Below are 17,921 nucleotides of genomic sequence, written 5' to 3' on the forward strand. Positions count from 1 at the left end.
TGCCGATAAAGACATTCAGACAACAACATATTTGGATATATAGACAAAATATGCAGATATTGGCTGGTTTCCTGGAAGGAGGAATAAGACAGCTGCTTGTACAGCATTTCATGGCTATAGAGAGCGTAGGCCAGTTTCAGGGCAGAAAGGCTTCTGGTCATGTGGGCATCATTAATGTAAGCAACATTAAACCAATGGCCTGAACTGGCCTCTCTGACTGTGATCAACCCAGTACTCAGCCCAGAAGCCTTAGAGGATGACAGGCTTAGGAAGCTGTACATTAATTGTGTTAAGTGGACCTCTACAACATAAATATTTGTTTTCACAAATGCCTGAAGTAAGGCTTAATTTCAGAATAAATATCTTATTTTGATAAAGATGACCTGGATCTGGTATATGAAAGTGTAAATTTGGGTGGTTTTTTTTTATTGTTTTGTTTTGCTTTGTTTCATTAATTAACGTCACAAAAATTGTATTTGAAGAGATGCTGTGGCTGTGGTAACACTCATAAAGATCTCCCCCACTAAAATACTCTATCTCATATGCATCACTGAGGCAGTGATGAATGGAAACAAGAAGTTCCACCTCTATGTGTAAACCATGATACTGCTTCTTGGCTGGCTGTTTTATTGACCTTGTATACCTGTGAGCCAGAATGAGAGAGAGAACTTACTCTGAGCAACCTACTTTAGCTCATAACCTGCTCAGATCTGGAGCTGAGGTCTCTTTCCTCTTTTTTAATATATATTGCGTGAGGGAGTTAAATTTTTATCCAGATGTCTTTCTTCTACTAAGCTTTCCCTCCGCTGTCAAAAGGAATACTGTCAAAACAAGTTCGTATCCCTTTTGCTGAAAGACTATGGTTGACAGTTTGCTGCCATTTTCTATTCTATGCATCATTACTCAAATGTCTTTTTCTATGATTTTTTTCCTGTGTATGCTGTAGACAATTCTTAGGTGTATCAGCTCCTCTGTACCAATAAATTTTACATTACATTAATTGACAGATGTTGCTGGCAAGATTGACATGGATAACTATGTACCCTTAGCTTTCAGAATCGCTACATACATTATAAATAATACTGTGGGAAATAAATGGAAAAAATTATCATTCTCTTAGAAATATACAAGACCTGCATGTAGGAAGATACATACAAGAGCATGCCAAAGCTCATGATTTTATGTCCTTTAGTAAAGCAAGAAATTCAACATACGAAGGTCTATTAAGTGTGTTTGAAAGGACTTGTTCCCATGGCTACCCCATAACATACTAATGCTTTAAGCAGAAGATGCTGTCAGCAGAAGCCATCCCCTAACAATAAGGACTATCTTGAGGAATAGATTATCATGCACCATTAAAAAGCAATGCCTCTTAATAAATAAGCTATGAAGAATCATCATTTAATATTTCTTCAGTTCATAGTAGAATAGTTTAATGCAACATGAATTATAGGCATCTTTATTTAAGTTTTCAACTCACCTTTAAAGGTACTTTCAGGGTTGATGTGCATCTCTCAGTTCCTGCCTCTTACTTTAATGAGGCAACCCCTAACTTTATAATTTCAAACTTAACTTTCTAATCTCAGCCTTCTGTCTCTTGCTCTGGTGGTCACGATACACTCAAGTCTTTTACCCAGGAATATACAGATGTCTGCCCTCAACTCCCAATTTCTGCCTGGTATTTCACAAGTTCAGAGAATACAGATCCCATTTACACCTGATACAGACACAGTGAGTAAAAAAGCTACATGTAAAAGCAGGCTCCTGAACAAGTCCATCGCTCTTTACCAAACTAGAAATTTTTGTACTATCCCATCAAGTGTCAATTTGCCCTAAAGCTGCACTGCCCAGTTCTTGGATCCCAACCAGATGCATATATATATTTATTTTTTTTTTAAAGAAAAAGAAGTATACTCTAGTATATCACTTGCAGGCTGAACCCCCTCTCTGCTGTTAGCTCAAAAGATCTGGCAATCAAAATAGAACATAGAACGTGATCATGTCACGACAACCTGTGATTTCAAGTAGCTAAAACAATCATTCAGAACCACACACAGCTTTTAATCCATAATGTGAATTGGTAAAATGCAGGCCAGCCCAAGATAGAGAAAATGTAAAGCTATGTGAGGAATGAGTTTATTTGCAGCTTTTCAGAGCTGCAAGTAAGCATTTTGATCCACATTTCTAAACACTGTATGAATTCAAAATTGCAGTCTTATTGTGAAAGATCAGGTAATAGTTCCAGCCAGCCAGGTAAATTGCCAAAATACTCACTGTGCTGAAAATATGAACCCACACTCATGACTCTGAGTCAAACTTACAAACACATATCCAGGTGCATTTCTGGAACTGCATCTACGTACAGTTTTTCCTAGTGTGCTTAGGGAGGAGGTGTTCATCAGGTCTGTTCTCAAGCTAGAGCTAGGCTTCTACAGAACCCTCTTCTGTAGTGGAACCAAGAGCCATTGATAAAACCTTTTCCTAGAACCACATCTAAAGGTGTTCAATTGCCATTTCTAGAGCTCTTATCTGGAGCTCCAGATCTGGAGCATTTTCAATAGCCCATTCTGGAGCTGTTTTTATAAACGTCTTTGTCAGAGGTCATCTAGAGGGTTTTACCTAAAAATCCCTTTAGAGAGTTGGATCTAGAGGCACTGCCTGGATTGCATCACCAGAGCTAGAGGTAGCAGAATTTATACATGCAGTTGCAGGAACTAGAACCATTTCTAGTCTTTTCTAAAGCTGGCTCTGCAATCCATTTCTGCAGCAGACCCAGAAACTGAGCTGGATGTGGTGGCATTTCTAAACCCTGAACAGGAATCTTTTTCCAGACTGCCTTTTCCTGTGTAGCTCAGCAATCCAACATTGCTTTTCAATTGAGAATTCACTCTGAGAATGATGTGAATAATCAGACTAGTGACTAATACAGAGTATAAAAAAGGGAGCATTTTGAAAAAGACAAGCTAACAAAAAAGCAGTTGTACAACCTTCAGCCTATGAATTCCCTCCATTCTTGTTATTCAAGAGAAGAAAAAAAACCCCTCTCTATAGACAGCTTCCTTCCAAAATTTAAAATATTTACACATAATATTTCTCTTAATTTACATATCTGCTATTAAAAATATGTACTGAGCTTTTATGAGTATCATCTTCAGTCAGTAAAAGTGACATGGATAATCAGAATATACTCACCTTCAGAAAGGGCTACATGTAAAATAAAATATCTCCCAAATCATCATTCTCATCCATTTGTACAGTATCTACATCAAACATGCAGCACACAGGAGGCAGTACAGAAATACAAAGGGGCAGATGGTCACAGAGTAACACAGGGATGGCAAAGAAAACTAATGAATATTTCAAAACCACAAACAGATCAGAACAGCAGATTTAAACGTATACAGCACAACTGTATATTACAGGAAGTAACACTTCCATACAGAAAAATTGTATTAGGCATTCAGACTCCACTTACAAAATCTGTATGCAAAGCCATGCTTTTCAAGTCAGTTGCCATAACTTTTTGCATTCTTTGATTGGTTAAGTAAAATTTAACTTTGTAGTTTTATCATAGAAGTAGTTTCATGCTATAGTTTGAAGAACATAAGACATAAAAGCTAACTTCAGTAACACAAAGAATGCAAGTGTTACACATTCAATGCCTGGCTCAGAATAATATATATATATATGCAGCTTTCTGCTAACTAATACAAATACATCCACAGAATGTTCAGCATACCCATAAAATTCAGACAAATAGGTCTAAATAGATAATATGTGGAAAATAGTTACATGGTAAGCATAAAAACATTCAGTGACCCAATCAAATCTGTGTAACTGCTCCACAGTTACTGGCCCCCATCAGAGTTTCAAACATTCTCCAGGACATTTTCTTCTCTTTTGTACCAATTTTTAGTTTGGTATAATAGATGTCTTTCATATCTTTCAGGGATACTCACTTCCCCCTTTCTCTTTCCCCACTCAATGTCAATATTGGTGGTATTTATACATCACAAATCTCAGTTTACTTGTATCATTTCCTTCAGCATGGAAATCACGAACAGCAGACAAACCATCAAGCACTCTGAGTGCTCAACCGACACTGCAATTAGTGACACCGTGGCAGAAAACAAGTTTAAGAATGAATGAAATTATGAATCTGAATATACACGACACTTGCTACTTCCATTTGAGTCCACTGAAAAGCAAAGACAAATAGGTAAGGGCTCTAAGAGCCCTATGGATCAAGCAACACCTAGAAAACAGGGGTAATTTATTTCTGAAGAATTGAACCTTAATAGGGGACAACTTTTCCCCTACATGGTTCTAAAACAACTTCATAATTCCAACAGACTTTCCTCACCAAAATCATCTCATTGCAACAGAACAAAAGCTGCTGAAAGAGCACCAGCACTGATGCCTTGAAGTTTATGTTAAATGCATCTGAGTATAATGGAATTGCAGAGGGGTGCAATCAAAAATACTGTAATTTATCTGACTTACTCAGTTTTTAATAGCTTTGAAAAACTACCTTACTAAAATAAAAATAATTTTAAAAGATCATGCAGTAAAAAAGTAGCTGGTTTAACAAAGTGGTGCAAACCTTATAAAATATTTTAAAGGTATTAAATCAAATGAAAAGTGTCGCTACATGGATCTCTCAATTTCCACAGCTTCAGTGGAAGAAGTGAATGTGGGCATCAGCACATCAAAACTGGCATTACTTTCTCCACAATTTGCTTTTAAAAAAATTAAAACATCTGAGACCAGCAGCAATTAATTTGAGTCATGCAAGGGAAAAGGGAAATACTAATTAACTGCTTTGACAGCACACCTTTGCATGACAGGAAGAAAACTAACTGCTCCTTATGACCTTCTTAAGGGCCAGTGAAAGGAAATGTGAAAACCTAATCCACTAATGGCTTTAGTGGGAAACCTAGTCACACAGCAACATTAGGTAACAGTATCAAAAGGAGGAATAAATCATACAGCAACTACCCTCATTTTTTGTCCTTTTCTTTCTTGCTTGTTCAGTGTAGCCGTGATGCAAGAGCTATACCGTTCATTTTACAACAGTTGACATGTTTGTCCCTGAATAAAACAAAGCTCATACGGCTACATAAATCATCCTAGGAACTACTAAATGCAAGTAAATCCCAACACTTTACAGCTATTTTAATAAAAGCAAGTTTCAGAAAGAAACACCACTATATCTATAGGGGAAAACATTTGTACAAGCAGTACCCATACCTGTGCTGAAATGTTACAGAATGTGGGGATCAGCACCTCATTTAATGAGTGTTTTTGGCAAGCATGGTGAACGTGATGTCAGACAGATACAGGCATTAAGATCACACAGTTCAGTCCAAAGAGCAAACACTGGTAGAATGACATAATCTAAAGTACATGCAAAAGAAGCCATTGCTGAGAAGCTTGAGTAAATGCAGAGGCCATCTTACAAGTAGCAGCAGCATACACAATTTTAACTCAACTGCTTACCCACTAAGTACACCAAGAACCAGGTTAAGTACGAAAAATGAGCCAAGGATGATAAGACTAACAAAATAGATCCATGGCCATTCACATCCTATTGCATCATTTACCTGTAAAATGTAAGGAAATAAGTTATGATTCAGTCATTCATTAAACAGCAGAGTCCTTTTTGCAGCTGCCAGATCACGTAGGTGTCAGTACTGAAAGTTCTGTGTTAATACAGTTCTTAAAACCAATTAATTTCTCTTTAATTTCACTACTCACCCAAATTCTATTGCAGATATGATGCCTTCAAAGATTAATTAAAATATGATATTTAATCAAGAGCAGGAAAAATTTCAGTTCTTTTTATGCTTTTTGCCATAAGTATGGACCTGAAGAATACACATACTAGTATTCCTAAACCAATGTTGGTGTTTCTTATTTATTATGAAGGCTACAAAAACTGTGTCTGTTCTAATCAGGAAATATATATATATTTATTTATTTAAATTAAAAAAAAAAGAAATCATGACAACTCAAGTCTCACCTGTATAAAATAACCTCTGTGTTCATGGCAACTGAATTCAGGACTCTGCCTTCATGATGAAAAAGGTGTATGCTTACCCGCTCAATACACCAAGAACAAGATTTAGTACGAAAAATGACCCAAAGATGACGAGACTGACAAAATACACCCATGGCAATTCAAATCCCATAGCATCATTCATCTGCAAGAAATAAGATGATCTTATAGAGTAGATCTCTATAGTAATAGAAACTAAGAGTCAGAGAAACAGAATTTAATCATTCAGGAGATAGCATTCTCTTCATTCTTTCAGTATTTAGAGAAGGGGAACAATAAAAGAAAGGAGGCACTGGCCACATTTAATTTGCATTGCTAATATGTACTTGAAAAGAATGTACCTAGCTTTCAGACCAAAAATACTATCAAACATACAAATTGAGTATTGCAACAGTTGTATTCTCTAGCACCTTAGAAAAGCCCATCTTGGATCCCACTAAGTTAATTTATGCTTACTACGACTATTCATATATATTTTAGTTTCATGAATGATCCTTTGAGAAAAGAAGTACTGATATGTAATTCAACAGGACAAGTATTATTATTTTTTACTGCAAAATGACATTTCAGTGTTGTTTTTTTTTTTCCTGAAATACTACATCTGGATCCATTCAGAAACGTGAACAGAACTTTATGAAAATGAAGAACTGAAATAAAATTTTATAAACACAGCAAAAACAAGGAAATATCCCAGCAATAACTTCTGAACCAAAATTACATCAAAATGAAGTTTAAAAAGTGTCATGGTTGTGTTTTGGTAGGTTTTTTTTTAAGTAAGGTTGAAGTTCCTGAAATTTAGATGTACTATTTACCACTTCCACAAGTTTTTCTATCAATAAAGTGCCTAATTTTAGTAAGCTCATTACACCTATGAGACAGACTCAAAAAACATATCCATGGACATCATAGAACACTTGTTTAAAAAAAAAAAAAAAAAAAAAAAAAAAAAAAAAAAAAGAATCACATGTAAAAATGTAAAACAGGAAAATTGAGCGTTTTGTGTAATTTTCAGATGCAAGAAGACATTTCAGTCAGTTAAAAACAAATTCTGATCTGGAACTTCCAGGAAAAAAAATCTCACATATTATTTTTACATTAGATTCTTCTTGAGATGCTTTTTAGCCAGGATTCAGGAGACCATAAGAACTCTGTGAGTACTCCAGACCAGATATGGCATTGCAGACCAGTTTAAAAGGAAACCCTTTTCCTTTTATGTGAATGCTATCCTAAGTCTGTTTGTTGCATCTGAAATTTGTGATTGGGCTTTGAGCTCTATAGAATCTCAGCTTAAAACCCTGTCATTAACATCCTTGCTGAAACAGACACAGTTCCATATTACACACAGCAACAAAATCTTTTCAAATGGTATTTCAAATTTCATTTTTTCCTCTATCTGTTAAAAATGTATCATAGTTTCAGTTTCTGCAAGGGGATGCAATGTACAGCTAAATGTAAGCACACACATTAAGTCTTTGCAGATTAAGGTCCATAGGCACTCTTCTTCAATGGTGATCTGTCACAACGTGTTACACCAAGTAAATTAAGACTTCCAAAGTAACTAAAAGAAAATTCTTTTACATAACTCCTTCTTTTGTCCTTTAAAGTAACCTCTGTGCACATCCTGTACATCCTCAGTTAAAGTGTTTTAGAAACCAAACTGAAATCCTGAAAAGCAACCTTGAATTACTTAATAGCAAAATAGTACTAATAATAATAAAATTTGTGAAGTACATATTTGATTTGGATTTTTTCCTTTTAATTTCAATAAAATTAAGATTTGGAGAAATTAAAATGGAGAAAGATTACAGCCACTCAGGAAGGCTGGAATCATTGACTTCAGTTCTAGAAGATCCCAGGTTTCTGTCATACAATTCTGCAACATGCTCACGTGGAAAATAAGGTCTTTCATAATGCTGCCATTATACTGACCTACTTAAACTCAATCTCCTACGCAATACTTCTAGCAATACTTAATACATTAGGGACTTATGTTGAGGAGACTAAGTTTCTTTTTTATCTCTCATGCCTGTTTTCCCAATAAAGTTTTCAGAACTCTTAACAACAAAGAGAGCTCAGATTAGTAAAATGACCTACTGTCAATACTGAATTTCTGCTTTGCTCCAGTGTGTGCAGCCCTTTGCACCTTATTTCAATTGCAGGCATCTGACCTTGACATTTACTAAGGGTTTTTAAAAAAAAAAAAATATATATATATATATATACCTTGTAGTTATTTTATTATTTTAGAACTGAGTTTACTTCATAGAAGTGATTCATAATACACAGATCAGGCAAAATGTTTTTCTAATAATAGCTCGTGAGAGTCAACATTTTGATTAAATTTCACATGCATATGAACGCATTTTGCATCCAATTTAACTATACCATTAGCAAACAGCATTTTGCAAGTTCCAGAGCTCAGAGTAAGGGGCAAAAAATTCATCTGGTGTTGATGTTAACATTTTCCTGCTATAAATTGCTTTGAAAAACTTGAAAGATGAATATTTGCAATTTCAGTTTGAAAAAAACAAAAGATCTGAGGAGAACAAAAGAGCTCTGGGAATCACTGGAACCCAACCTGACACATTCTTCCTCCTCAGAAAGAGAACGTATCCAAGAAGCAAGGCATTGTGTTAGCTTTGAAAGCCAGGAGCAAAGATGAATTTCCAAGCTCTGTTCTAGAGGTACACACAACTGTGATTTGCTTCTCCTTAAATCACATTAATGTGTGTAATATATGAAAGAAAGCCCATCTCATTTGTGCAGTTTGATGTATAACCCCAATATTTTAGGCTAATCTGTCTAGGACTAATGCACTGTGATATGAAAGCTTAAAAACTGCAGCTAACCAGCATCAGATGAAACATTTTGGATGTTGGACGCTTGCCAAGTGACACTCTTCTTGCCCTTCTTCCTGCCTTTTTCCAGCACTAGACTTAATGATTTTATTTCAGTTCTTATTAGTTTGTCCATCATGTGACCCAGAGGACAGACAAGACACTTAACTCTAAAAAGGTAAGAGTGTTTTTCTTATCACTTAATTCAGTTTCACTGTAATTGTACCTATTCCATTAGGTAAGTCTTTTAAAATGCTCATTCTACAGACTGCCCCTTTTGGTATTTTCATCCTTTCATACAGACATTAGAACTAAAATCTAAAGTTCTTCCAATACTTTTCATAAGTGACGCAGGAACAGACTGAAGCCCCCATAATAGCCCCCAACTGCAGGCTCTACCAGATCTGGAGACAAATTACTCTGTGCAAGTCCAGTTGGTAGGGATGAAAATGTTCTTTGTATATTTGATTCTACATCAACATGCATATGCCTGAAAACTCCTTAAGAATTATCTTTAGCTGACGGGACAAACTTGGTAGAGTCTGAAACTGTCTGGCGTGTGGGGTGAATTATTTTGTTAGCTGTGCTATAAATGGAGTCAGCTATCGTACCCTACAGTGTAGCTGTTTGGGATATCTCTGAAGTGAAATAGAGAGAGCAAGCTAAGTTTATAGCACAGATATAGCCATCAGTATTACACAGTGGTAGATAGCCCATCCAAATCCAAAGCATTAATTAGAAATCATCAAAATGTCTCACTCGTTCTATCTGTGTTAACTATAAAATCCCCATCTGCAACTGCATGCAGATCAAAGCCTTACATGCTTGAAAAGCTGCCACTGGTTTATGTAAATCGTTGCAAGTTCTTTGTATGTACTGATTAATGTAGCCCTAATTGGGGATAATGACAAAGCAGTGCAATAACACCTCTAATTCTGCATTTGTCCTACTACATACATACTCCACTGATGCCTGAACCTAATTCAAATTATTTTTCACAGTGTTTCTAAATCATTTGGTCTATTTGCTTCCTCAGTTTTCAATCTTACCTTTCTCCTTTCATAACATTCTGATAGAGATACAATTTCTGAGTTTACTTAACAGCTACCTAGAACCTATCTAAACATCTTAAAAATTCAGACTGACAAACTCAGTCTCTTGAAGAGTGTAAAAATCTCTCAGGAATCAGTATTTTGCTAAATGGGACTAATCCTGCTCTCTTTGAAGCATACAACACAGGTTCACAGACCAGAGATCACAGACTATTTATTCTACTCACGTTAGAATACAGTAGACAGCTTTTTCAAAGCCTGCTCACTTCAAAGTTTGTGTTCTGAGATATTCCTGGCTAAAGTTGAGTTAACTTCAAGATGACTTAAAACAGGCTGTGCTTGAAGCATAGCAGCCTCCCAACTGGTTTGTGAAAGCATGCAATTTTATCTTCAGTCTTTTCTGGGTCCTGTAGTTAAAGCACAGCCCTCCCTGACATTCTCCTGGTTGGACAGACTCAGACACATGCTGAGAAGCTCCGGTGGATATGAACTCAGAGACCCAAGCTCTGTTAAGCATCTTGGTTTAAGAACAACTGGAAAATCAGAATTATGAAGCCCAGGCATTAAGGAAGGCTAAAAAGGAACTTATCTTCTGGAGAGATGAGAAGTTGTTACAGTACCTGCAGAACTTCATAATTACTTCATTGCCTCTAAATTTGGCCCCCAGCTTCCATATCTAAACATAAGTGACCCTTCCAAATTAAACTTCAACTTGTAAGACATAGCTTTATTCGTATTAATTTGCTTCAACCTATATGAATAGAAGTTTCTAATTTCTGTTACTTCTATCTTTTGTTAGCTAACAAAGTTTATGGTAGGCAGTCACATCATCAAAAAAGAAAGAAGTATTTCTTTTTTGCCAAGGGAAGCCTAGATGTCAGATTTGACTGTATGTTAAGAAATTACTTCTTCAGGCAGCTATCTTGTGTTGAATCACTCTGGCAGCAGTTTGCATTGGTGGCAGAGCAGGTGCACATCACCATAACTAAATGGCGAGCAGTGCCTCTCCCCATTCTAGTAAGCCAGAGAAGGTTTTCTACAGGATTGTTGGAAGAAAAACTACGACTACACCAGGTTTAACCAAATTCATGTTCAAGGTGTAACAAATCAGAAGTGTTTCATTGGTTGCCGCAGAGTAATCTAGGATTAATACAATTAATTAGGGCTTCCATGAATTTATTCACGTTGCCCAGAAAAACTGCACATAAGAAATTTCTCAAACTTATTTCATTTATTTGTATTTATTATATTATTTTCTAAACCTAAAATTTATTGATTTGTTTTGCTCAGGACTCAAAAGACTTTTTCATTATTGAAATGAAAGAATCACTTATTGCCAAATCTGCTATGATTAGCTATGTATATTCCATACAACCTGATGCTATAAATGACGGTATTGCTGACTTTGCAGAAATAATAGCATGAATCATTTGGATTGATGATGTATAATTGTTACTTTATCATATATAGGGGACAGACAAATGAAAACTCAGTACTCAAGGTACGTCTGAATTCACCTACTAAGCTGTAACACTGGGACAGCCCGGGAAGTAAAATGTGTTTTAAATGATCTTTTCCTTCTTGTGGTGTTACCAATGAACTGAAGCTTCAGCTAGAGGAGTCCTCAGCACTGGAAGTGTGGCCTACTTCGAAGCCAGTTTCTATCTATTTTATTTAAACTGTCTGGGGAGAAGTAATATGTTCTTTTGAGTATTTGCAATGTTGTGTGACAAGAAATTAGTTCCATGCTTTGACTGCAGTATAGGTCAGCAGTCAGCTAAGACCAAGATACTAGATATCTTGTCAAAGTAGATCAGGTTCAATGCCTGGGAACGATATTTCTCTGTGGGGTAGTTTAAAATCCTGCTCAGGTGGGTTGTGATAAGCTGCTCATTTAAAAATATATACATGATTATCTCTTCAAATACTAATTCAAATTTGTTAATATGCATATTCCCTGGCTTGGCAGCTCTGTTTGCAGGTCTGAATTTGATCATTTCATTTTCTCTCTGAGGTTTCTAATGTATTGATAATTTAAGTATCAACTCTTTGCAATCTAAAGTTGTCTGATACTGGGAAAAACAAGTAGTCCAAACCATTATCTAAAGGTGTGGGGGGGAGAGGGATGTGTTAAACTGGACTTTAGCTTGAAATTGAATTCAAATGATTAACACACAATCTTTAAAAAAAATATCCTGCCTATTATCCCTGGCCCTTAGGTATGATTTATGCAGTGTATTAATACTGCTATCCCAATCTCCTACTGTTCTTTCTCCAGCTGGACATCATGTGTTAAATTTCTGGCTATGTAGTCATCAAACGCCGGGAGCACTGTGCAGCCAGAACATCAGTGTCTTTGGGGATGTACTGCCTTGTTTCACTGAAGAGTCTCCCTTAGATGACCCGTGAGTGGTGCTGAACAGTGCTCAGCTATCCTTAGCACCGTAAAAGACAAATAAAAAGGAGAAATACAGATTTTGTAAGATTTGTCTAGCATATTCACTCACCATTTTAATGCTGTTTGCTGAACATTTGCAGCTGATGTACAGAAGAAAAGCTATCAAGCATCTGTTGACTTCTCGGGCTAAGATGAAATTCATTGCTGACCAGTATTGTCTGGATGCAATAACATGCATTCCATTTCTGCTACTGTAATGTGACTAAATAATTTATATCAACTTACGTCTTTTTTTTCTAATGTTATATTAGAACATTCAAGTCAATGTTCTTGAGTATGACTGCTCATTTGACCTGTTGGTCATACAAAAAAGATTTTGCTAATTTATTTGCTTTAAAAATTCCATCTCAGCACTCTGATGATAGTTTACATAATATTATAAATGTGCTCTGCAACATTTTTTCTGGACATAATGATACAATTTGTGCATCAGCCAAGGGTTTCTTCTGTGAGATAGATTTATAAAATACTTTGATTGTACACTAGTTGCTTTCAAGTACATCATATCCCCTTAAAATGCTTCCTCACAGGCAATCCTCTTGATTCTTAAGCTACGAGCACAATAAGAAGAGACATGATGAGAAGACTTCCTGAGTTCCTGATCATCTGACTGACATTCTAAAAAGTCAATAGACTTTGTTTTATCACTGTAATTATTTTTGATGCACAGGTTTGTGGAAATTGTAGTCACTCTTTCAGATTTGCTTCCAGTTGGAAAGCAAACATAAGATTGGTTTTCCACATTTTAAGCAGCCCTGTACTAGTGGAAAGCTAGTGAGGAAATCACGACTCTTGTACTTCATCACAGAAATATCTGATTAGCACTTGATAACCCTGCCCATGCAGGAGGTTGGAACAAGAATGACCTTTGAGGTTTCTTCCAACTGAAGACATTCTATGATTTTATGATCTAAATTAAATAATGATACTTTTCTTTTTTCTGTACCTTAAAATACATTATTCATGATTGCATTAATGCAGTGGCTGGATAGACACTTGCACACTCAACATGTACAGAAGTGCAGTACAACTGAACAGAATGCATTACTGAAATGATTGGTTTTCAAGTGTTCTAATATACTCCAAGAAAGGTACCAGGGCTAATAAAGCTCATTTTCTACAGAATGAAACAGGTTTCTAAGTGCACACTTCTTTCTGTCAAGGAAAAGCACTAGAAAGTAATAGGACATGTAGGAATCAGGATAAAGCCCTCAATCTATAATAGATGCGTATTAGAAAAAAACACTACTGATGCTTGGGGAACTTTTAGGGAGAGTTTACTGTTGTTAACCAGGTGAAAACAAGCTGTGCTAGTGAGTGTTGCTGGAAGCTGTAATTTTCAGCTGTCATTCTTGCTAGCAGAATGCCACATAACGTGATGCAAAGTATTGCACATATTTCACCCACTCAGCTTACACCTGCTAGCAAGATAATTCTACATAGCCAATTTTACAGTTCACACAGTGAACAAGTGAAAATCGGGATTTTTGTGCAGCTTCTAATCTTTGTGGGTTTGTTTTTCTTGTGTTTGTTTTGAAGAAAACTTATTCTATTTGGCTTTCATCTCCAGATTTCTAAGCAAAAGTTAACTTAACCTACACATCTAGCAGACAAACTTTTTCTGTAAAAAAACAAACAAACAAAAAAACCAAAACAAAACAAAAAAAAAACTCAGGATTCAAACTGCTAAGATGCCATAAGGTCCTAATTGCTGCAAAGACTTACTGCTTAGTACCAAGTACTATGGAATGTTCTCAATGATTTTGAGCACCTGCAGTAGGCTGGCTCTATCACTGGCTTCTTGCACAACCTTGCACAAGTCACTCATGCCAAATATTAGGTCCTTAAAAAGTTGCAGAACAAAATGTTCTTTGAGTGGAATAGGGTAATGCAGAGAAACTCCTACCTGAATACTTAGGTAACCCTATTCATTTGAAAATCTGTGTTCTTTTTCTCCATTCTAATCTGCAAAATTAGGACAAAGAGTATCTTGTTTCCAGCCTAGGTTCAGCTGTTTGCTTATGTTCTAAGATGGAGAAAGTTCATTATTTAATGATGTAGTAGCATTTAAAGGTGGGACCTTACACAGCAGTAAATAACCAGTACTTTTGAATGCCTTTTCCTGCTTCTTTGATGACAACGTCAGGCTCACAACTGTAGTGAGTTGGTTTTGTTGTTGTTTTTATTTTTTAATGTTTAACAATGGTTTACAGCCCCCAAGACAAGCAGTGACAGCTGAGAGTTCGTTTTGGTCTAATTAATGTTAAAATTGCAAAATATTTTACAGAAATACTGTGGAAACAGAGCTCCTAAACTTAAATCAGACATGTTTAAAAACCGTATGCTTGCATGAAAAAAGAATGTTAGTCCAAAGGACATAAATGTGGTATTATTTTTAACCAAATGAAATAGACAAATAAAAACAAACAAATAAAACCCAAAGAATAAATTTGTTGCTAAAATGCCTGCCTAGCCTAAGCACGCCAAAAAGGTACCATGACTGCAAAAATTTAAGCTGTTAAACTCCTATTAAAACTCACCAAGATTTCTTACTTATGGTATTGTAAAACAGTTTACTTCTCATTTGAATGTTCAAGTTTGTTAAAAACTAAGCAACGTTCAATGATTTCTGAAGTTACTCACCCAATATAACACATCAGTCCATCCTTCCATGGTTATACACTGGAATACAGTCAACATTGCAAATGCAAAATTATCGAAGTTTGTTATGCCTCCATTCGGTCCAACCCAACCACCTTTACATTCAGTGCCATTCATGACACACTGACGTCCATTCCCTGAGAATGCACAAGGTGCTGGATCTTCTTCAACTAGAATATCTGAAAATTCACCAAAAAAGTCTGTTTCATTTCTCAAACATTTGTGAGTTGATTCTTCTATGCAAAGAAATAGCAAACCTATTGGAATGTAAACCTAGATATCAACCTGAGAAATGCTGAGAAATGGAACTCGTGAGCTCTAGAGACATTTGTCTCTCTGACACCAGGGCCCTTCAATCTGAACATTTTTTAATCAAAACTGAGCATATAAAAGAGCTCAAGTAATTAAGCAATGGGAAGGGGGGAAAAAAGCATCTGCACAGTTTTAACAATGCAACACATCTTTTCAGAAACTCCCCATATACAATGGGGTTAAATAGAATATTCTTCTCCTAAAATTACAGTCCACTGAATCCTAGGGTTACAACAGCCTCAGTGCTCCAACCCCTGTTCTATTTCAAACTGAAATCCTGCAGACTTGAAATACAACAGAACCAATCCCTTAATTTAGTGAGCAATTTCACGACTTACCTGAATCAATAAGAAAACAAGATTTGTGCATTTTTCCAATAAAAAGTTCCAATCCTATAATAGCATAGATTATGATTACAAACAATACCAAAAGGGCAATATGGAGCAGGGGAACCATGGCTTTTATAATGGAGTTCAGGACAACTTGTAAACCTAAAAGAAAAGAAGACACAAGATATGATCTAGGTTTCTATGTTCATGCCTTACCAGAACTTCTGTAATTACACATTATTCAAAATTTATGATACACACATGCAGAGAGTATCTGTTTAAAAACTGCTTCTTTCTACACTGAATCTCTTTTGCTAAATATATACGGAACACAACCATTTCTATGTAAGAGACTATGTAATAATAAATAAAACCAGTGGAAAGAGTAGAGTTGTAAGCCATGAACCTCTTACTCAGCCCAACAAGCTTCAGTAGTTAGTAATGCATGAAAATAGGAAGGACTGCTATAAAATTCAATTGCTTTCTTTAAATAATATTGCTCTGCTTTTCAAGTCTCCTAATTTATCTGGTAGCTTTATTGACATAAACAGAAGGCATTCATGTGCATTGGAGGGGGCAGAAAATATGAAATGTGTAATGTGCTTTGGCATACACTTACCAAAATATAAACTATTTTAGGATCACCTACATTTTCAGATGTGTAGGATTTAGAATTTTTAAAATCTGAATTTTAATTTCTGGTTCATTTGCATTTAAACATATAATTCAATTCTACAGAAAGCTTCTAAAAATGAAGTGTATTTGTCCGTCTGCTTATTGAACTGTGTAAGATGATCATACACTGAATGAATTCACAATCCTCTGTTCAATTTGAAACAGCATATCATTCATCTTGAATCTCACTTCATATAAACAACCAGATAACAAAAATCAACTTTATATTATCTCATTTACGCTTGTGTCTGGAACATGAAAGTTAAACAATCAGATCAGTTATGATATTTTTTTCAATAGAATTAAATAGAAAAGAGCTTACTGGGCACTCCTGATACAAGCCGGAGAGGTCGCAATACACGAAAGGCTCTTAGGGCTTTGACATCAAAGCCCCCAGGTTTGCCACCTGAGTGGCTGCCACCTTCTGTTTCTTTGGTTAATTGTTCCAATATTACACTAAATAGTCTAGAAAATGAGATGAAGGGAAAGGTCATCACCATCCATTTGCCATGCAATCAAAGGTATTAGGAAATTACTTGAACTGCAGATAACTCTGCAAAGCCATCCATAATTCAAAGTGAGAGGAATATTGACGTATTAAATCATGACAGGAAGAGTTATGAATTGCGAGTGCTAATCCCTTCTGAGAGTGACGATCACACAGTCTCCAATAAATTAGCATCCTACTTGTACACACCCCATGGCTATTTTTAAATAAATGAAGATAAATGGAGCTACTTTGCCATTTCTCCTTGTTCAAACATTTTAACTGTGAGAAGTAGTCTTCTCTTTAAAATACGAAATAGATAATCACAAGAAACCATCTGTTTTAATTTTAGTGGAATACATGAACTCCAAGTGACTTCAATATGCTAAATACAGTCAGCAAAAGCTGAATATATTAAAAAATAATTTGAGACCAAAATTTAATAACACAGAAAAGATTTGTTTCTAATTCATAATAACCTTGAGTATAAAAATATTCCCAGATGACTCATTTGTTATATTGCAATTTTTCACTGCAGAAATGAGCTAGTAATTCATTAGAAGAGTTTGGAAGACAAGGTTTTTTGTTTTTTTCCCCTCCTGCTTCAGGAGAATTTCCAGCAGAAATTCAAACTCATGCAAGTGTTTGAAATGCAAAATAAACTTAGACCTATTACGGTTTGGACCTGAATTTTAGACACGTTATTTTCTAGACAATTCTGAACATTAAAACTATAATAATTCTTTGCATAGAGATTGCAGTCCAATACTTGCAAAACTGTGCTTCTCCTGGAAAGATTATCAAGCCAATATTCTTGCAATCCTGAAATATTTCACATTTGCAAAGGACTCCTGAAATGTGTAGGTTTTTGGCTTCATCAAAAGAAGTTTTCACAACTCTGGTTCACAGTGCTGTAGGATAGTTGCTGTAAGTCATGTAATACCTAAAGTAGAATCTTGAAGACTTTCTCCTCCCCCAGTCAGCAATCAACCTGTGTCAGTCAATTCCCATCCCTGTTCTGCTTCATTCTCCTCTGGAATGAAAGCTAGACG

The 17,921-nt window shown here is 35.8% G+C and overlaps 1 protein-coding gene across 13 annotated transcripts in view; it reads right to left on the reverse strand.

Moving 5' to 3' along the window:
• Positions 1-17,921, reverse strand: part of CACNA1D (calcium voltage-gated channel subunit alpha1 D) — a 143,510-nt gene that overhangs the window by 72,036 nt on the left and 53,553 nt on the right. For 9 of the 13 annotated variants that reach the window (XM_072347672.1, XM_072347667.1, XM_072347665.1 and 6 more), the window contains exons 5-8: positions 16,705-16,847; positions 15,717-15,869; positions 15,049-15,245; positions 5,500-5,603 (exon numbers count right to left, since the gene is read on the reverse strand). In XM_072347672.1, the coding sequence (XP_072203773.1) occupies positions 5,500-5,603; positions 15,049-15,245; positions 15,717-15,869; positions 16,705-16,847 (597 nt within the window). Of the gene's footprint in view, positions 1-5,499; positions 5,604-6,099; positions 6,204-15,048; positions 15,246-15,716; positions 15,870-16,704; positions 16,848-17,921 lie in introns of all 13 variants that reach the window. The other 4 variants (XM_072347675.1, XM_072347676.1, XM_072347677.1 and 1 more) reach the window with 1 other exon arrangement.

This window comes from Excalfactoria chinensis, chromosome 12 (genome assembly GCF_039878825.1).
Source record: "Excalfactoria chinensis isolate bCotChi1 chromosome 12, bCotChi1.hap2, whole genome shotgun sequence".
Lineage (NCBI taxonomy): Eukaryota > Metazoa > Chordata > Aves > Galliformes > Phasianidae > Excalfactoria > Excalfactoria chinensis.